Raw genomic sequence first — 21317 nt, 5'->3', positions numbered from 1 at the left:
CCGGACTACACAATGACAGTCCAAAAACAAAGGGCACAGTTCGGCCCCACAAAGGAACGCCTCAGAAAAGCAGAGATACGATACATGCTCCTGTTTCCGGCCAAATTGAAGGCGATACACAAGGGGAAGACACACTTCTTCGAGTCCACGGAAGAGGCAAATGCGTGGATGGATACCCAAGGAATCCCCCAACTGGAGCAGCGAATCGCTAACAGAGGCAGAGCCCAGCCCGGGCGTGTAATCCGCAGATAATTAGAATCAAGGGTGCAGAGTATCAAACGGACGAGAAGTTGGGAACAGGACGATAAATATGAAGGGAGCAACCAACCCTAACAAACCGCACTAGCCTAGTACGACGCACCCCCAAGAAGTGCGACCGAGAGTTCAGATGCCAGTTTTAAGGCATCACGCTGCAGCAAGCCGGCCTCACCCAGAGGAGCAAGGCAGGAGAAGCGGCGAGGCCCGAGCAGGGGGAGGGTGGCTGGGCGTTTGTTGTTGTTGTTTAGTTACAGTTCAGGTTATCGATAGACAGGAAGAATCGGAAGAAGGCATTGGCGTTGAAGGAATGGTTAAAGACTATGATGGGGAGACGCCAGCACACCGTGACTGGAGCGAACCACAACAGGGACCCAGGAGACGGGGCCTACAAGAGGAGAAGAGACTGAGCCCCACGCGGGCGACCCCGGTCAACACCAGTGAACATGGAAGAAGGGAAATGGACAAACAAATAGGGCCATGGGACGACGAGGCCAGGACTGCAAACACCCATGAGCCGGGATGAGCTAACGATAGCGACATGGAACGTGAGAGGCCTTAACGCGTACGTCAAGAGGCTGCGAGTTTACGCCTGGCTCAATAAAATGAAGGTCAAGATAGCAATGCTCCAAGAAACGCACCTGACAAGAGAAAAGCAGTCCAAGATTGACAAAAAATGGGGAGGGCAGGTGTTTAGTGCTACATATTCCAACTATGCAAGGGGGGCAATGATTTGGATCGCCCCGGGAGTACCATTCCAACTCATTAAAAAGGAGATTGACCAAGAAGGAAGAACAGTGATAGTGCATGGCATGTTGGAAAATAGGGAAGTGTGCCTAGTGAACACTTATGCTCCAAATCACGACACGAGAGAGTACCTCAGAAAACTAACACCCAAATTAGCCCAGTACAGAGACACAATGTTCATCTGGGCCGGGGATTTCAACTGCGCCCTGAACCCGCTCCTGGATCGATCGGATGACAAGCTCAGGAGGCCAGCACCACCAGCCAAGGAACTACAGAGGGCACTAGATCACCTGAAACTGGCGGACGTCTGGAGACAGGTACACGGGACAAGGAGAGGGTACACACACTACAGTGCACCCCACGGAACATTTACACGGATAGATTACATACTCACGGGCACTGAATCACTACACGAATTCACAGGTATTAGCATTAAAGCCCGAACGCTCTCAGACCACGCTCCAATACTGACATCATGGGCACACACACAAGGGAGAGCCCCGATACCTACGTGGCGACTCCGGGCAGAGGCTCTGGACGAAGGCGAATTCCAAGAACACCTACAGGGGGCAATAGATGATTACTTTGAACACAACACAGGGAGTGTGGAGTGTAATGCCACGCTTTGGGATGCGTTCAAGGTGGTATTAAGGGGGGCAGCGATCGGTAAAATGGGCGGATTAAAGGGAGCGGCCATAGCAGAACTCGACGACCTAGAAAAGCGGATAGAAATAGAGGAACTGAGGGCGCAGGTAGCGGGGGAGGAGTCAGAGGAACTGATGGAGCTGAGAATGGGGTGCATAGGACTCTGGGAGAAGCTGGGACGGTTGAATTATGGGAGGTATTTACAAAGGCTACATGCGGAAGGGGACAAACCCAGCAGGCTCCTGGCCTGGCTCACTAGGCAAGAAAATAAGAGGGAACCCATAACGGTGATAGAAGACGAGACCGGGGAGGAGGTGAGGGGCCAAGTGCACATCAATCAGTTATTTGCGGAGTTCTACGAGGAACTATATGCCCCCAACCCGGAGGTAGACCCTGAGGACATAACCGATGCATTGGCAGAAATAAGGTTGCCAAAGTTAACAGAAGAGCAGGCCCAAAGGCTTGATGCCCCACTCACAGAGGAAGAGATAGCGGGTATAATAGCAGAGCTTCCTACAGGCAAGTCCCCGGGCCCGGACGGACTCCCAGGAGAGTTCTATAAAAAGTTCAAAGACACTGTCACCCCAAGGTTACTGGAGACATATCTAGATGCATACGAAAGCGCACGATTACCCGCTAGTATGTCGGAGACAATCATCGTCCCGATCCTTAAGCCAGGGAAGCTGCCCACAAGGTGCACGGCATACAGGCCAATTTCCCTTATAAACCAGGACGTTAAGATACTAACGGCGGCTCTAGCCAACCGTCTGAAGCAGGGGATTCCCACATTGATACACCCCGATCAAACAGGGTACGTTCCTGGGCGGAACACATCATGGAACCTCCGTAGACTACACCACGTGATAGATAGAACGAACCAGGGACGGGGAGAACGTGCGATAGTGTCTCTTGATGCTGTCAAAGCATTCGATTCGGTGAATTGGGGGTGGATGGTGAGGGTCCTCGCCCACTTCGGCATTGGCGAAGGGTTCCTCAGGTGGATTAGACTACTGTATAGTGAGCCCAGAGCCAGGGTTAAGACAGGGAGATATATTTCAAAGGAATGGAGGATCTATAGAGGAACGAAACAAGGGTGCCCACTATCGCCAATGTTATATATCCTGGCCCTGGAGCCACTGGCGGTCTTCCTTAGAGCAGAATATGGAGACACGGGGATTGAGGTGGACGGGGTGCTCCATCAAGTCTCGCTGTACGCGGACGACATGTTATTGTTTGTGGAAAACCCCCGCATTAACCTGCCCTGCCTCTTGGAAGCAATAGGAGCATACACCAGACTCTCAGGCATAGCAATAAATAAAGAAAAGTCCCTGATCTTCCCCCTGGCAGATCTGAGACGGGCCCCCCCGGAGGGACTCCCAGAAGTGGGCCTAACATGGGCGCCACAGTCCTTCAAATATTTGGGGATAGAGGTCCATCATGACATTGCAGACACTCACCGACACAACACACAAGCAGCCCTGGACACAACACGAAAATGCATGGCCTTCTGGAGAACACTCCCACTGGGGATGATAGGTAGGGCCGCCCTCCTGAAAATGGTAGTACTCCCACGCCTGTTGTATTTTTTCACCAACATCCCATATAACATTCCCAGGACATTCTTCACGAACCTAAACACAATAGCAAGAAACTACCTATGGGCAGGGGGGAGAAACAGGGTTGCAATGAGCACTCTACAGAGAGACTATGAGGGAGGAGGCATTTGTTTGCCGGACTTTGAAAAGTATTATCTGGCTGGACAGCTACAATTTGTGGTCAAATGGTTAGGGGAGGATGAAACAATGGACAAAACCAACTTCCAGCCCGCACTGAAAACACATTACCTGAGGGAAATACTGTGGCTGGACAAACCCCTGCTCAGGACTTTACCGTACATGCTAAATCTCGCAGTGAGATTGTGGTGGAGAGCATGGAAGCTGCAAGGGACAAAGGACCCCTACTCAGCGCAAATACCCCTGGCGGGCCTGGTGGGCACAGACAGGAGCTTGTTGGCAGCGTTCCGAACACAATGGGAGGCCAAGGGGGTAGCGCAAATCGGAGACATGAGAAGAGAGGGGAGATGGGCAGACTTCCAGGAGATGAGGGAAGAATACGAAATACATGAGGGCCAATTCATCCTGTATAATAGACTGATCCTCAGAATCAAGGATAGATGGCCAGATTGGGAAGACCAAGAAGAACCGGTAGGAGCATTAGACATGTGGTACGACATTTCAGAGGGGACACACACGACCTCCAGACTATACGAGCAGATGCTGAGACCCCACACAGACCAAAAACTACACATAAAACAAAGTTGGGAAGAAGAACTCCAAAGGCCGCTCAGCGACCATGAATGGAACAGGGTGCCGAGATACCCCAAAACAGTGTCCAGGAACGCAAGGTTCAAACAGGCCCAGTTGTACGTGACACACAGGCAGGGCGTACCTCACACCTAAGAGGATGAAAGTGATACGCGGAGGTGACCCCAGCGGGTGCCCACGGTGCTCGACCGAGGAGGCAGACATGGTGCACATGTTTTGGGAATGCCCGGTGATACAGACGTTTTGGGAAGGCATCAGGACCAAAATAGCGAAAAGTGGCCTCCAGATACAGATGGAGCACCCCGAATGGTACCTACTGGGCCTCTTCCCTCGAGGAGGCAGAGACAGGGTGCACCTAGCAAAAATGAAAGACCTGATTTGCATACTAGCTAAAAGAAGGATAGCCATGTCCTGGAAATCTAGAGGAGGCCCGACCATAGAAGCATGGTGGGCAGACCTCCGAAAGTGGACACTAGCGGAGACTGCGGTGTGGATCAGAGCAGTGCAAAGAGGGGAGGGGGAAACGGCTGGGAAAATAGCGGCATGGAATTCCCTAGTGCAGAATCTATTTGGACGAGAAGAAGAGGAAACCGAGGAGGAGGATCCGGAGGAGGCTGGGGGATACCAGAGCGCCCAGGACAGGGAGACACAAGGAATGGAAGAATAGACACCGTTGTATGGACACGGAGGCAGCTAGCGGAAGCATCCACAGACTGGGCAGATAAGCTGTTGGACACTTTAAGACGATGACCCCCACGGCAGAATCCGCCGGAAAAGCCAAAATGCCAGTTGAATGTTCGTATGTATTTACGTTGTTAATTGAAAATAAAAAAGAAATTAAAAAAAAAAAAAAGATGGAAGTCTGACAGCACCTTGGGTATGAAAGAGGGGTGCGTCCTCAGCACCACCCTCGTATCGTGAAAAGTCAAGTATGGTGGCTTGCAGGATAGGGCCTGAATCTCTCCCACTTGTCGTAAGGAGGTGATGGCCACAAGGAATGCTGTCTTCCACACCAGGAACTTCAACGTAGCCGAATGAAGGCACGAATGGTGGCCCCATGAGCCTGGTCAGCACCACGTTGAGCTCCCACGCCAGGGCTGGAGCCTTCACCGGCGGGAACGATCGGAACAGTCCCTTCATAAATTCCTTCACCAGTCGATGAGACCACAAGGACAGCCGTCCTGCAGTTTTGGTGTATCGGGAGATCGCTGCCAGATGTATCTTGATGGAAGCTTGAGCTAGTCCAGCTTTGGCCAGCGACAGTAGGTATGGTAGCACCTGAGGTGCCGTAATCCGTAGAGGGTTGATCTTCTGTGCAGGGCACCAGACACAGAACCTCTTCCACTTATGTCCGTAGCACGTGAGTTGAGGACGCCCTGGCCTTTGCAAGAACCTCTCTGCAGTCAGCCGGGATATCGTACCCTCCAAACTCTAGTGCTGCAGGAGCCAGGCCTGCAAGTTCAGCGACTCTGGGTCGTGATGAAGAATGGCGCCTCCCTCTCTGGAGAGAAGATCTGCGTCTGTCGACAGCTTGACTGGTGGGGACGCTGAGAGGTCCAGATGGTCCGGGAACCAGATATGTCTCGGCCACGCCGGTGCGACGAGGATCATCCTGCCCTGGGACCTCTTGAGTTGGCTGATGAGTCGAAGCAGCAGCGGCTACGGAGGAAACGCATACAGGAACAGGACGTCCCAGGGGAACGAGAAAGCATCGCCCATGCTCCTCGGCTGAGGGAACCTGCTGGTGAACCTCTGGCACTTGGTGTTTGTCTCTGTCGTGAACAGTTCGATCTGGGGTTCGCCCCATCGTTAGAAGAGCCGATCCACTTGATCCTGGCGTAGTTCCCACTCGTGGTACGAGTGCAGCTCCCTGCTGAGTGAGTTGGCAATGTCGTTTTTTATTCCTGTCAGGTGGAAGGGGAACCAGAAACATCCGCTGGGCGACGGCCCAGTGCCACAGATCCTGGGCCTCCTTGGATAGGGCTGGGGATCTGGTGCCTCCCTGCTTCCGGATGTAGAACATTGTGGTGGTGTTGTCGGTGAAGATCCTCAAGACCTTGCCCTTGAGGGACCGGAGGAACGACTTGAGCGCCCAGAACACGGCGTGGAGCTCCAAGATGTTGATGTGGAGAGACCTCTCCTCCGGGAGCCAAAGGCCTCATGCGTGGAGATCTCCGGTGTGTGCACCCCATTCCTTGAGGGAGGCGTCCGTCGTCACCGTCTCCTGATGTGCCGGGGTCTGGAAGTCCGTGCCCGTCGTGAGGTGTGCACGGGTGCCCCACCACTGGATCGCTCGACAGAAAACCTAGTTGAGCGGGATCTTGTCTTCGAACGGGTGTCGAGGAACTCCTGTAGAGGACGCATCCATAGCCTGCACAGGCGCACTAGATCGATGCATGAGGACATCATACCGAGGAGGGACTTGATGGACCTCACCCTGGTCACGTCAGTGGCTAGCAGGCGCAGCACCTTGCCTAAGATGGCTTTCGTCCGTTCCTCCGACAGAGATGCCATCGTTCCACTGTATCGAGCTTCGCTCCCAGAAACAGTGCCACCTAGTTGGAGAACCCCAGCTCCGCGAGTAAGCGGAGAGTCTCTGCCGTGTGCTCGACGGCAAGTTCTCTTGTCCTTGCACAAATTATCCAGTCATCCAGGTAGGGGTAGACGTGGATCCACTGCAGACGCAGCTGCGTCGCCACTGGTGCTAGGCACTTGAATAACCTGGGTGCCGACTTCAATCCGAATGGCAGAGCTCTGAATTGGTAGTGGCGTCCTTGGACTACGAATCTGAGGAACTCGGTGCCCTTTTAGGATGGGGATGTGGAAGTAAGCATCCTCCAAGTCCAACGACGATAGGAAGTCGCCCTCCTCCAGCTGTTCCAGCACATGCTGGAGAGTGACCATCCTGAACTTCTGTGCCTTGATGCATTTGTTCAACAGACGTAGGACCAGGATGGGGCGCCAACCGCCTGTCTTCTTTCTGAAGTATCATGAGTATACTCCGGAGCCCCAGAGCCTCTTGGGGACGAGCTCGATGGCACCTTTCTTGAGCATCACCTTTACCTCCAACAGCAGTTGAGGGAACGTGATTTTCCTTCCTGGCCACGGGAGGAATGCAGGGACACTTCTTTTGGAATTCGAGAGTGTGCCCGTGGGCCAGGGCATCCAGCACCAAACGGTCAGTGGAGATGGACTCCCAAAGGCTGACTAACTTCGCCAGCCGGCCTCCCACCGGGGTGCTTCGGTGGTGGCCAAACGCTACGGCCGGTTCAATCTTGCTTGGAGGCGGCCTTGCCACCTTGGCCTCCTTGGCGACGACGCCGAGATCCTCCTTGCTTGCCGCGACCCCTGTAAACCTCCTGGGATGAGGAGCGGGCCGCCTGGCGGTACATAGAGGAGATCCCTTGGAGGACCCCCGTCTGCCTCCTGCGCTCCGAAAGGGCAGTCGTTGGTGAAGGACTCCCAGGGCTCGGGCCGTCTGTCGGCCTTGATGGCCTGCAGTGACTCATCCACCGTTTTCCCAAACAGGTTGTTGCCGTCGAACGGCATGTCCAAAACCCTGGTCTGCACGTCCTGACGGAAGTCTGTCGCCTTGAGCCAGCCACGTAGAAGGCAAACACTGTTGCCTAATTGGCGAAAACCGGTGTCGGCAATGTCCATTGCCACCGTTATGGCATGGTCCGACACCACCACACCTTCCTGCAGAATCTCCAGGGCCTCCGTCCACTGGTAGGAAGTCCAGTAGGGGAGCTATCTTGTACCACAGCTCCCTGCCGTAACGGGCCACAATCGCTAAGGCATTGGCCGCCTTAATTGTCGTCGCCGCCGACATGACGACCCGTCGCCCCATGGCATCCAATTTCTTAACCTTGCCGTCAGGTGGGGAAGTAGAGGTTGAGGCTGTCGGCCCTGCCACCTTCTTCTTGGCCGCTGCTGAGACGACCGAATCAGGAGTAGGTTGAGCCCTGAGGCACAAAGGGGCGGCGTCGGGGACCCGGTACTACTTCTCGTACCTGTCCCTCTTGGCAGGCGTCGTGGACGGGTTCTTCAGGATCGCAAGTCCCTCGTCCCAGATATCGTCGAGTAACGGTACCGCGAGGACCGTCTTTCTCTTGGCCTCTCGCCGTTGATAGAGAAAACCCTCTTTCTGTTCCTCGAGCTGGAAGAGCTCGGATGCCCTGGCGATCATGGCGTGAAAGGAGCCAATTTCGTCGGGCGGGGAAGCCCGAGGGAGTGGTGATGGAAGGTCCGTCCCATCGTCACCGTCGCCATTCATCCATCCCCCGTCGTATCCGTCGCCGTGTCATCCCTGGAGTCCGGTGAGGGGGGATGAGGGCTCCACGGGTCGTGGGGGCATGAAGGGCGGGGAGGGATGAACTCTCCTCTGCTTGTTCGGAGGGCTCCCCGATGGGCCCGGTTCTGGATCGTCCGCCGGGGTTCGTGGTAATGTCGTCCTTATCTCCATGCATAAGGTTTGGATTGCCATCAAAATGGCCGCCGAGTTGTCCTGAGGCTCGGGCAATGGCTGAGACGGGAGGGAAGGTTGCTCCTCCACTGGGGCCTCGTCGACGCCACCGTCGCTTTCTTCGACCACCTCTTCAGGATCCCTCCCGTGGGATCGTACCTTCTCGACCCTCTCGTTGAGGTTCTTCATGGTTTTCACCAGCTCCTCCTCAGAGGCTGAATCCATGTCCGTAATGGCCACCAGCCGCCCCCCTCTTTTTCCACCGGGGTCTTGTCGATGGTCTGGAAAGAGGATTCCCTCCGCGGTGGCAGGGAAACTCTGGGCCCCCGAGGTAACCTCCACTGTTGTAGCCTCCACAGGCTTCGCCAGGGTCGCTGCGACTCCCTCGATAGAGGCCTTAGCCGGGTGAATCAAGGCCTTCACCACCTTGGGCGCGCTTGATGCCTTCACCTTGGGGGGAGGGTCACTGCCTCGCTCCCCCTCGGCTGAATCCTTTGAGATCGACTGGGGCCTCTCCAGAAGCTTACCCAGGTTCTCGGATTTCCTCTTCCCTGAACCAGAGCATTGGCTCGTGGTTGATGGTGCCAGGGAAGGCGCGCCCTGCCGGGCAGCCAAAGAGCCTGACCGTTTGGCGCTCCCGGTGCCCGCGGACTCTGTGCTTAGCCTTCTGTTGGGCCCCCGTCACTGGGGCGCCCTCACAGGACTTAGACCGCTCAGACCTTTTCTTCTTCTCACCTGCTGGGCCCTTCTCCAGCCAGCTGGCGAGGCGGGTACGACGATCCCTCATGGCCCGTTCCGATTGGTTCTTGCAGAATGCAGTCCTGCTCCACGTGCGTCTTGTCCTCATGAAGGTAGTAGAGACATCTCGAATGCTCGTCCTCCTTGAAAACATTCTTGTACCCGCATCCAGGGCAGTTCCTGAACAGCTTGGATCCGGGCGTCAAGCTTCCCTTGTCCTGGGCCATGTCCATGGTAGGCCTCAGATCTTCAGAAATCCTCCAAGAAGCGAACCTCGATGAAAACTTCACCCTTGAGGGGTGTAGAAAATTCCGAAACGGGTCCCCATTGATCGAAGTAGAACGGTGGAGCTCGAGGCTCGATTTAACTGAAAAATGAGAAAATCTCTGGAAAAAATCGCGAACGCTGCAAAAGCACGAGAGCTATAGCACGAGGACTCCCAACACTTGAACGTGCGGTAAAAATCTGAGGATGACTGCCAGGGGAGGGGCTTAGGGAGAGGGCAGTCATTAGCTGGGGGTAGTATGACCCAGACACCAGTGATTGGTTACTACTAAAAAGGACAGTTCAGAAACAAAACTGATACTGATTTTTTCTTTACCGAGGATTCCCATCCTGACGACTGGGAATATTTATGAGCATATGAATCCATGCCAGACCCCATGCTGGAGAACTATTTGCTGCCAGTAACTTTTCCATATTGTTCAGAAACTGTGTCAGGGCAAAAATCAACTTTGTGTCAACACCATCAAACATTTTCAGCCACCAGTCTTCTGCACTTAAAGAGGACTGTTTCAAAAGTAGAGGACCCAGGTGCCTGGTTCTTAGTGACCATAATTTTTGGCAAAACAAAGTTAGGTGTTTCAATGTCTAGTCTTCTCTGGCGCAGAACCTGCAGGGTGGTTTCAGGTCCAGATGTTTGGTCCAGACTCTAAGTCGCTCTTTCGTTTGAAATGCGTTAAGTCAGAAACACATATACAATTGTCTTAGGGTTTGATCAGGAAAGAGCTCCACATAGCGTTTTAGTTCGTTGAATGCATTTGCCTCGCCAGGAACATCTTTCATGATTCTGCAGCTCCTTCTCTGCTCTCCAGTTCGGCTCCAGTCAGTTTGTCAGATTTTTTTTTTTTGGGCAGATTGGTATTTCCATGCAGCATGTCCATTTCGATGTCATTTTCTTTGAGCATTCCTTCACAGCACTTAATCCACGTTGATAGGAAATATTTTTTGTTGTCAGAGTCATGCAGGATTTCAAATTGTGGAATTTTCTCTTCAACTTTCGTTTTTCAAAAAAGTGACAATAGATTCCAATTTATCCTTGCATGAAGGGAAATCAAAGATAGTTTGTGTCGTATGCAGGCTGTTGACGTGCCTTTTGACAATTGTAGCACTTTGACCCAGAATATGTTAGTTGTCCACAACTCGTGTGAGCATCCAGAGCATTTTCCACTCCGTAAATAAGGGCTGGTACTACTTTCTGTTGGTAAAAGTTAATTACCGGCCTTAAAGAAAACGTTCCGTATTTTTTGTTCAAAACGAAGGCTTGACAAACAAGTTGTCTACACTTGCTTTTGGCAATTGCGGCCCAAGGTCCATCGTTGATGCTGGCGCTTATTTGCATACCAAGGTATCTGGCACTAGAGACTATTTTCAAGGTTTCCTGGCCCAATGACCATACAAACTTCTTGCCATTGACTGTGCTCGCTGTTTTGAGATTATGGAGTGATAGGATCTTGCACTTTTTTATATTTATTTGTAGGCCGTTGTTTTCCACATACAATTCGACTGCATCTAGTTTTCTTTGCAAGCCGATCGGAGTGACGTCCACCAAGATTAAATCGTCGGCGTACAATAGCCAACTAAGGTGAGTCCTGTTAATTCACGGTGGAAAGGAGTGGACACGGTCTATAGCCTCTCTGATATCGTAGAGGAAGAGACTGAATATTGCAGATGCCAATGGGCAACCTTGTTTCATGCCCCGGAAGGTGTTAATCTGTGGCGACAGCGTTCTTTATTGGTCTAGATGGATCCTGATGTTTGTGTCCGTATGAAGCTCTCGAATGGCTGCTAACAAACTTGGGGGACAACCCCAGATCTTCAGTTTGTCCCAAAGTTTGTCTCAATCAATGCTGTCAAATGCATATGAAAAGTCAATAAGCGCAAGGTACACCTTTGTTTTAGTTCTCAAAGCCTCCATTTTAAGCAGATTAAGGATTAGGAGGTTCAGGGAGCAACCAACATTCTTTACAAAGCCGGCTTGTCTCATGTCGACGTGATTGGTTTCAGTCGCCCAGTCAACCAGCTTTCGTTGCTAAAGTGCTGTGTAGACTTTTCCTAGTACGTCTAATAGAGCCATCGGTCCATAGTCTTTTGGATTAGCTCTATTGGCCTTTTGGAAGATCGGTACAATTACCGTGCTTTTCCAGGACTGAGGCATACAACATTGACAGTTCATCCTTTCGAACAGGGTAAGGCTGATATCAGCCCATACTTCAGGGTTTTGCTTAATTGTATAGTTTGTCAGCCCATCAGGGCCAGGAGCTCTCAAGGCACTTGCTTTGTTGATCACACTCAAGATGTCATCCTTTGCAAAGGTGAGATCCCAACGTGGGAGTGCGGTCATGGATGCAATTTGTTGTTTTTCACTCCTACTATATAGATCAGTATAGTGCGATGTAATGCAGACTGGGGTGCCTGCATGTGATTGATCAGTCGCCAAAACTCCGCTGAATTTTGGTTTCTCAAATTACCCAACATTAGATCTGCATCGTTTTTGCATCATCAGATGGTTATGGGCTTTCAGCCATTTTTTGTACTTTTGTTTTGCAGCTTTTTTTTTTTTTTTTTAAGTACAAATGCTTGTATATCCGTACGTTTAGCGTTTCGGATTTCACAGTGCATCATCCTTTTTCTCTTTAAAATTTCTAGGTCAATGTTACGCTTTGGTACAAAGTCGCGGTGTCTTGAGCCAAGTTTCTTTTCCACAAACTGAGTTAGGAGATGTTGGTATTCCACCGTCTCCCCCCTCCATTCGGTATGGATGAGAAATTTGTGAGACTGCTTGTTTATTCAGTTTTAATCTGACTCTGTTCACGTTGGGGGAATGCAGGAATATCACCTAGTGTATTTCCAATCAGCATGAATAGCTTTCTTTGGTCCATCTCTAGACACCACTCTTGTTAGTTGGCTCTCTGACCATGGTGTATTGTTCAAACAGTCAGTGTTTAGATCACCACACACTATCAGATTGGTACGGTTTGCCCCCCTCATAGATTTCGTCCACAATTGCAGTTACCTGATCTATAAAGGCTCTTTTGCCAGCTCCTGTATGGTTCCAATATAAGTTAACGACCTTCAGGGATTCAGGGACATTGCCACTCTCGCTAGAACTCCCTAAGGTTGTAACTTGAATGAAAGTAGTCAAATTTTTGGTTTCGGTAATCCGAAGGCCAGTTTCAGCAAGGAGACTAGGGGAGCTGCAGCCAAAAACCCAGTCGTTGAATTAATTCACCAAGAAAATTGAAGACAACACTCTGGAAGGATTTTTGCAGCAGGAATCACAAGGAAGGCTCTAAACAAGATTTTTTCAAATGGACTACTCAGCACAGAAGAAGAGGATGCCAAAGGTGGGACCTCAGGATCTGCAGCCAAAAGCCCAGGCACTGCATTCCTTGTCAGGAGGACACAAGACAGTGCCCTGGATGGGCTTTTTCAGCAGGGATCGGCACAGAAGGCTTCGGGGAATGTTTCTCCGTGGCTGGACGCGGATCAGTGGATTTGGCGTCTTTTCAGGAGCACAGAACACAGAATATCGCTGGTCGGATTCTCGCCATTTACAAGGGCCAGCACTCTGGTGAGGCGACTTTTCGTGCTTGAATCGTGCCTCTGGAGATCCAACAGGATGCCCACGAAGTTTCAGCTAGATTCAGAAGACTGTGCACTGCCAGATGGCTCGACGTCCCAGGGTATTGCAGCCCCGCAGCACGACGCGGGATGGCTCAAAATGCAGGTCTTCTTGCGTCTAGTGGGTCTCACCAGGCTCAGGATCGTGGCAATCTGTTTTGGGCTCCCCGCTGGAAATCATCTCAATTGCGGTTTCTTCCTCTTCAGTTTTGGTTCCAGTGGTCAACTACCTCTTCAGCTTCCATGATCAGACTTTTATCCAGGAACCCAGCCAATCAAACAGCCATGCAACATTCAAACTTGGGGCAACATTCAAACTTGGGGGGGGGGGGGGGGGGTCGGCAGCTCTCTCAGGAAAACCAGCTTTGCAGTTTGAACTGGATTCTCGCAGTCAGGCTGGAAGACAAAGGGTTGCAGACTTTTGAACTCCCTCGCTTCCTGCCTTAACAGACACTCTGGAGCCAGGGCAGGCTTGGCCGAGGTGTGTGGATTCCCTGCCAAAGACAAATATAACCCAAAGGAATTTCCTGTCCTGGATGTCAGGGGAAGGAACAAGAAAGGACAACAAATGCTAAAATGGCGTAAAAAGAAGACCAGTGTCATTTTGGTAAAATGGGCATGCATGGGGTGCCTTTACCAGGGCTGTGGAAACAGCCTGTGGTAAAGGTGTACCAAATTATTAAAAAGGTTCACTGCCACCAGCCATTTAAAGTAGGTTTGTCCTTCTAACAAAAAACTTACATTTGAAATGAGAATGGGGATACTCAGCCGCCCGTTATAGTCCACAAAGTAACTGCCACCGCTTCCCTAATCTGCAAGTTCACTATTTGCACCTGCAACAGTGAACTTGTTGCCTTGATGTGCGTCCCTACCCAACTTGGCCTTTATCCATGCCCCCTCACGGAAGCGATCGGATTGCAAACGGCACATAGGGAAGAAACACTGCAACGAGCAGAAAGCAAAGCTCCATTAACAAAGGTAAATACACCTTACAAAATATTTAATCACAACAATGCCCATTTACTAAATGTTATTGAAACACTTGTTTATATTTGTTTATAAATTACATGCTATATTTGATTTTAAAAATTCCAACTTTACCCCTGCATTACCCTGCCTGATGTTTACTGCAATGAAACAGAACCTAAAATAGATGTTTGCCTTTACAACACTACATTTTCCATCCTCTAAACCTTTTACCAATAAAAACATTTTTTCTGTAGCATTTATGTGTCATTTGTCATTTTTTCGAGTTTAATCAAATACCAAGGGTGTTCTAATAGCTTTATAAACCTGAAGCTCGGGCCGTATTGGGCGTTATGGTGCCTCATACCTCGTTAAAGGCCCTCATTTAACTCAGTCTTCAGGGCTCATAATGCACGACGGACCTTGCTACATGTCTATAAAGCAACATTAATATATTGTCTGTTCTGTTGATGCATGTTGATTCACTGAAGGTCAACCGCCAAAACAGATTTTAAATAAACTGGAAAAGTATGCACCTAGAAGAAGAGTCAAGCAGCAGAAAGCACTTCCATCAGAGCCCAACAGAGGCATTTTCAACCAACAGTTAACTTTTCTTTCTCTATGGGCTTATCTGTCGTGGCTGCTGGTCTTGTATTAGTGCTCCGATTCTAAATGCACCCGGAGCGCAAGATTCAAAATAAACAAATGAAAATCTTCAGCAATGCTCACAAAATCCAAACTCGGTGCAAAATGAAAAATATTAACTCGTTGCCACTTTTAAAAACTAGAAACCACTGCAGTGTCCAACAACTTCATTGAGGAACCAAGTCTGGAATAAGTTTCGGCAATGAAATACAATGTGCTTCTTACCGCCTAGGAATGGCTAAACTGAGGCGGATCGGTTTTGTCCCAAGACCCTTCTTAAAGTGACATTCTTTTAAGGCTCTCTTCTGCTCATTTTCATCACCAAATTTAACAAAGCCATAACCCCTAAAAGAAATAAGAGAAAGTACTTTATTAACAGAACATTGGGCCACTTGATACAGGTTTGCTGCCAAGCTTACTGAAAAGTTGCAATGTCACCAAAACAAACATACTGGTGGCGCTACAATTTACATCTGTTGAAACTCTACAGTAAACAGGCTGCTTCTGTCTATATTACATTATGTAGACTAATGAGGAACATACCATGGATGAATTAGAAACACACATTACTTAAGAGGTCCTATTGATCTCACATAGATAGTAAGCATTGCCACATTTTATAAGAAATCCAAAAATAACTTTGAACCCTTTCTTGCTTTCTAGATGTCTGCAATTTGCAAGAGTACAAATGGTTTAAGGTACACCCCCAAAAAAATAATTTTCTTTTTGCAACTTTCCCTTCCATAGTTTTCTATGGAGCCCCCTTCGTTTTGCTTGTTTTTGACCCTGACCCGACTTTTTCTCACATCCTATGGGGAAACTGGTCAGTCTTACAATCTCTCAGTACTGGGAAACTAGGTTTCCTTTTTGGAGTCTTGTACTTTTATGTTGCACACATCATCTAACAATGCAGTGCAATGTGGATATTTATGCATCACCCTATCTTTTTACAAAGAGGATTGTTGGTTACTTTTATGTGCCCAATGACAAGCTGGTGGCAGCAGTTACATTTTTACTATTTTTGGTGTGCACGTTGCCGTTTACTGCATAATACTACTAAATGTGGTTGTGCCCTAAATTGGCTGTCTCACAAGCTTTTTGATTGTTACTGGGATATACTGTTTTCACCTTATTCTTGACCTGCCAGGTCAGGAAGGTCCTTATAAGTTTATGCACTTCCTGGCTTTCGGGAAAAAGCTGCAGCACTCACGGTCTAGTGAGCCTTTGTGAAGGGCAAGGAAGCAGACTGAAACGGTTTATTTCAGTCCACATAACTGGTGGGAGAGTCTGCTACTGGGGTGGATGTGAAACCAGTTATGGTCACCGATTGGACAACTACAGGACAGTGGTGGGCTTGGACTTGCTACTAGCTCAGATTTTGGATAAGATGAGGACTTCTGCAGCTATTCCTCACATCTACGTTGGAGCCAAGAATCCCTGGAAGAAGAGCAGACTGCTGAATATCCAAAGAAGACTTACAAAGTGGCCCAGCATCGCTTCCAGTGTCTGGCCCGGTGAAGTCCTGCTCCTCTGCCCCATTTCCGAAAACCCTGAATGGTGCTTCATCCCTTAAACTAGTGTGACCAGCCCTTCACAGCCTTCAGAAGTGTCCCTGAACAGCCCAGATCTCTCAGCGGCTACATCGCAGAATCGTTGCTGGCCCGCATTAAAACCTTGAACTTTGGTGGTCGCCAACATGTGCCACAAGTCACCTTTTAACCGAATTCCAGCTTCCTAACTTCAAGGGAACATGTCTTGGAGCAGATGCTCGAAACCGTGACTGGAAGGATGCCTGTCGTCGCTTAAAAAACTCTGATCGTCACTGGAACTTGCCTTCCTCCATCTTGTGAAGTGTCCCAAGGAGGCCTGCATCCTTGTATTCTGCATTGTTTCACCGACAGCGGTTGCATCTTGCATTGCCATTCGACCGGAAGAATCCTCGAACCCAACTCCTGGGGTCCTCTCACTGGAACAAAGGGTGAAAGATGGAGCCCCCATGGGCCGCAAAATAATCCACAAAAACATCTGGGGAAATCAGAGTCTGTCCATCCACCCCGCCCCACCCTCCCACTGTCCTCCATAGGATAACAGGAGACAAAGGGCTTGTTCTCTAACTCCATTTCACTCACCTTTGGTCATCAAACCTAGGTCGGGTATCCTGCCCCTGGTAAACCTTGGATCTGGAAAACGCATACCTTTTTGTTGGTAAATTGCTACAGAACACTATTAGTTTGAAATGAATCCCCACCACAAGTCCATGCATCCTTTCTACAGACAACCTATTTTTGTGAGAAACAGTGACTTTTGGGCAAGAGTTCCCACTCAGTGTAGGGTCTTGACTTCTAAAGTTAGGATACTGTCCTTGTGATTGATTGGTACCCCATCTTACTGCATCTATATGACTTACCTGCATTGCTAGACTAGGTATGTCCACCAGGCCAGATTATAGGAATCTTAACAGTAGCCATGGCCTAAACCCTACAACAATATACTGCAAAAATGATGATTGATATTGGGGTGAGATTGATATTGGGGTGAAAGTGCCTTGCAAGATTGCTTTATTAACAGATCAAGTCATCATCATAAATTGCTTATTTCAAAAAATCAATCTACAACTTAAAAAAAAAAGGTAACATAATTCCTTAGATAAAAACATCATTGCATGTCGCATTTAAAACACAGCATAAAAAATGTTACAAACATGAGCAGAGTTAATACACCTCTTACTATGGAGAGGTTGCCCATATATTAAAACTACTTCCCTCGCAGTGATATTCCAAAATGGCCACAAGTGAGTAAGGACGTGTTAGTCCTTCTCTCGGTTCCAGACTAATTCAGCGGGCCTTGCTTCCGATTCGGAGGCGGGTTGGGCCACGTAAAATCACACAGCGAGGTGCGGGAGCAACAGGTGACCCTCGGAGCCTGGTGCTCGGCCCATCCAAGAAAACTGAAGATGCCATAACACAGGGGAAAAAGGGCGTTGCCGGCACAGGGGCCTGGCGGTGATACCGACAGCCAGCAAGAGGGAGGGAGGCAACAATGAGTAGCAGCAGTACAGGAAGAAGGGATCCCGGCCACAGTGCAAAGCGCAGGGAGGCACATTTCCCTAGCGTATTGCAGCAAGCATAAAGCCTCCAGTAAGGTAGGCGGCCAGAGGGGGACAAAAAGGATAAATAAAAGGAGAAGAAAGGCCACTGCAGTAAGTTATGCTTCTGTGGACAGCGCCTGAATGCTGGAAAATGGAAGAATAATAGCAGGTAGAGGGGGGCGAGCAAAAGGTCGGTGCCAAGTGGAAATGTGCAAAAGCCTATTTGAGGGAAAGTGAATTGGAAAAACGCCCATCTCGAGGAGAAGCATATCTTCCATACAGTGAAGCTGGCCAGAGGGTGAGCACCCTGGAGGAGTCGGAACCGTGGTTGTGGCTTGGCATAACGTTGTGAAAGATGCGTGGGGAAGACCCTACAGGAAAATAGCCAAAGGTGCAGAAAGTGGTGAAAAGGAGAAGAATCACTGCTAGACAGTGTGTGCCGAGAGACTGATACATTTGAGATATAAGAAAGTGAATAAATAAGAAGCCGGGAAGTGGAGGAGAGCCTCATACATGAAGTGGGTGGCAGCCCCCTAGCAAGAGGTGACTGTGAGAAGCATATGATATATATAGGGGGAGAGACTCCTCCCTGATGCCAAAGCCTAAAGAAAAAGACACTCTGGCCAAAAGAAAATAACCCCGAACGGTGCAGGAGGGACAATTGGAGTGGTGTTGAAAGCAAAGTGAAGTGAAGAGGTAAAAACTAGGGCCAAAAGGAAGGTCACCAAGGAACAAAGTGGGGACGCATTGGAGCAGGGAGAGATGGCCTTCTGTAAGGAAGATCTTAAGGAATGCCTTAGAGACATGGAAGGAAGAATTACGAAAAAATGTCCAGGAACAGTTCACTTCATTGCGAGAAGAACTGAGAAACTCCCTGATAGAAGTTAAAGGGGAAGTGAGAGAACTAGGCGAAAGGGTGGATGTCACAGAACAGGGCCTAGCAGAGATGTCAGATGAGGTAAGGCAGAACAGTGAATTACTAGATCAACTGGCCCGAGTCTCACATAACATGGAATTGCACGCGGAGGACTTGGAAAACCGATCACGGAGGGTCACCATCCCAGTGAAGGGTTTGAGTGAAACAATATTGGATACAGACTTGAAGTATACAATTCAGCAATGCTTTGACCCCTTACTGAGATGTCCCGCCGGAAGACATAGGAAATGACAGAGTTCATAGAGCCGGCCCCAAGGAGAAGAGATCCAGGAGCTAGACGTAAGGGTGTTTTGGTTGCCCTAACTTCATATGGCTTAAAGGAAAACATTCTGCGAGCAGCAAGAGTGGAAGGGTTCTGCGAGCGGCAAGAGTGGAAGGGAATAGCTTAGTGAATGGGGCACAGGTACAGCTGTTACAGGACCTGGTGCTGGCAACACTACAAAAGCAGAGACATGGGCCAGTTGACGAGAGCTTTGATTGCAAAACAGACCTCATACAGGTGGACATTTCCTTTTGGATTGCTTTTTAATCTGGAGGGCGCACAGCAGCAGATAATATCGTGTTTGGAGGGTCTGGCACTGCTGAACTTGGATAAAGAAGAAGGACATGGAAGTAGACGGAAGAGGCCCTCTACCCAATGGGGAATGTGACAATGGGACTGGTCCACTGTGCAAGGGAGATGGGGAGAAAAACAAAGGTACGCTGGGGAGAGGGCAAGGAGGAGGGAGATTTGGGGGGCAGGGGGCAGACGGATGGTGTTCTATAGGGGTGTGAATGCACAAGGCAAAATTAAAGCAGAGAGGAGGGTGGTCGGTAATGGGAGGTTTTGCCCGGAGTGGAGGGCTGGTGGATAATGTTTTGAAATCCTAGGGAGGTGTTAGGATGCTTCCCAGAGAGGGTAACCTCAAGTGATATACTAGGCCAAAGCTTCAGCGATGGTCCCCGAGGGCATCATAGAATCTTCGACCTGGTCCTGAGAGGTTTAGTTGGGGTAGGGGGGTGGGGTGCAGAGGATGTGCAATAATGGTCATGGGTGGTGGCTGGGGAACGTTAGAAGGATAATGCAGAACAATGCGACTAAATTTGTGTTCAAGGTTGTGGCTTATAATGCAAGGGGATTAAACTCCCCTGTTAAGCGAAAAAAGGTGGAAGCTCTAATGAAGAAAGCAAGCTTATGTTATCATGCTACAGGAGACATATTAAGAAAACAGATACATCTGTGCTGAAATGTACAATTCAAGCTAATGCAAGGAGGAAACCATTAGGGGTTTTGATAGGACTTAGATTCATTCAAGGCCACGATTGTGCACTCTCTGGAGGACACAGAAGGGAGATATTCGTTTTTGCTCATACAATTGGAACATAGCCAAATTACTTTGGCAACGATATATGCGCCTAATACTGGGCACGTTGGGTTCCTACCAGAGGTGGTACTTAAGCTGGAGGCCTTTGCAGCAGGAGAAATCATCTTTACGGGGAAGGGTACAGTACTCCCCTCACGGCGTTAAAGTTAAGTTTGCAAAACATTTCTTGTATGTATGGCAGACAAAGAGAGGTGAAGGAACAAGTTACTTACCTGTAACTGTTGTTCTCCAGCATGGGTCTGGCATGGATTCACATGCTCATGAATATTCCCCGTCGTCAGGCTGGGAATCCTCGGTAAAGAAAAAACCAGTATCAGTTTCGTTTCTGATCTGTCTTTCGTAGTAATAACCAATCACTGGTCTCTGCGTCATACTGACCACAGCCAATGACTGCCCTCTACCTAAGCACCGCCTCTGGCAGCCATCTTCAGATTTGGAAGCACGTGAAGTGGCAGTATGACCAAGTGAAGAGCCGCAGAGGGGTAGGCGGGAGGGTTCGCATGTGAATCCATGCCAGACCCATGCTGGAGAACAACAGTTACAGGTAAGTAACTTGTTCCTTCTCCAGCATGGGGTCTGGCATGGATTCACATGCTCATGAATAAAGAATACATAGCAGTACACACATGCACAACCACGGGAGGTGGCAAAGGCTCAACATTAAGCATCACATCAACTCAACATTAAGCATCTTACCTCCTCACCAGGCTCACCTCAGGCGAACAGGTTGCGCAGCACTGCTTGGCCGACCCTGGACTCCTCCCTGGAATCCCGGTCGACGCAGTAGAATTTCGTGAAGGTGTGCGTCGACCTCCACGTAGCAGCCCTGCATATGTCCAGCAGGGGCACACCAGATAGGAACGCCGTGGTAGCTGCGATCGCTCTGGTGGAATGGGCTCTCGGACGGCCAGGCAGCGGTCGGTTTGCCAACCGGTGACAGCACATGATACAGCCGGAGAGCCATCTGGAGATGGAAGCCTTCGAGAGAGCCTTCCCCTGATTGACAGGTCCAAAGTTCACAAAGTTGTGACGTCTTCCGAAAACCCTTCGTGCGGTCCACGTAGAACTTCAGCGCTCTAGCTACATCCAGCGAGTGCAAAGTCCTCTCAGCCGGCGACGAAGGCGACGGGAAGAACACAGGTAACACCAAGGGTTCGTTGAGATGGAAGTCCGACGGTACCTTAGGCATGAAGGAGGGGTGCGTCCTGAGCACTACCCTCGTGTCGTGGAAAGTCAAGTA

The 21317-nt window shown here is 49.7% G+C and overlaps 1 protein-coding gene across 2 annotated transcripts in view; it reads right to left on the bottom strand.

The window, feature by feature from the left end:
- The window catches only part of C5PH6orf52 (chromosome 5p C6orf52 homolog), a 569473-nt gene that overhangs the window by 182510 nt on the left and 365646 nt on the right, over nucleotides 1–21317 (bottom strand). For both annotated transcript variants that reach the window (XM_069613440.1, XM_069613441.1), the window contains one exon: nucleotides 14914–15033. In XM_069613440.1, coding sequence (XP_069469541.1) covers nucleotides 14914–15033 — 120 coding nt within the window. The remainder of the gene's footprint in view (nucleotides 1–14913; nucleotides 15034–21317) is intronic.

This window comes from Ambystoma mexicanum, chromosome 5p, assembly GCF_040938575.1.
Source record: "Ambystoma mexicanum isolate Mex_15411 chromosome 5p, UKY_AmexF1_1, whole genome shotgun sequence".
NCBI lineage: Eukaryota > Metazoa > Chordata > Amphibia > Caudata > Ambystomatidae > Ambystoma > Ambystoma mexicanum.
Note: the sequence above shows the minus strand (reverse complement) of the source record. Positions and strands in the feature narration are given on the sequence as shown.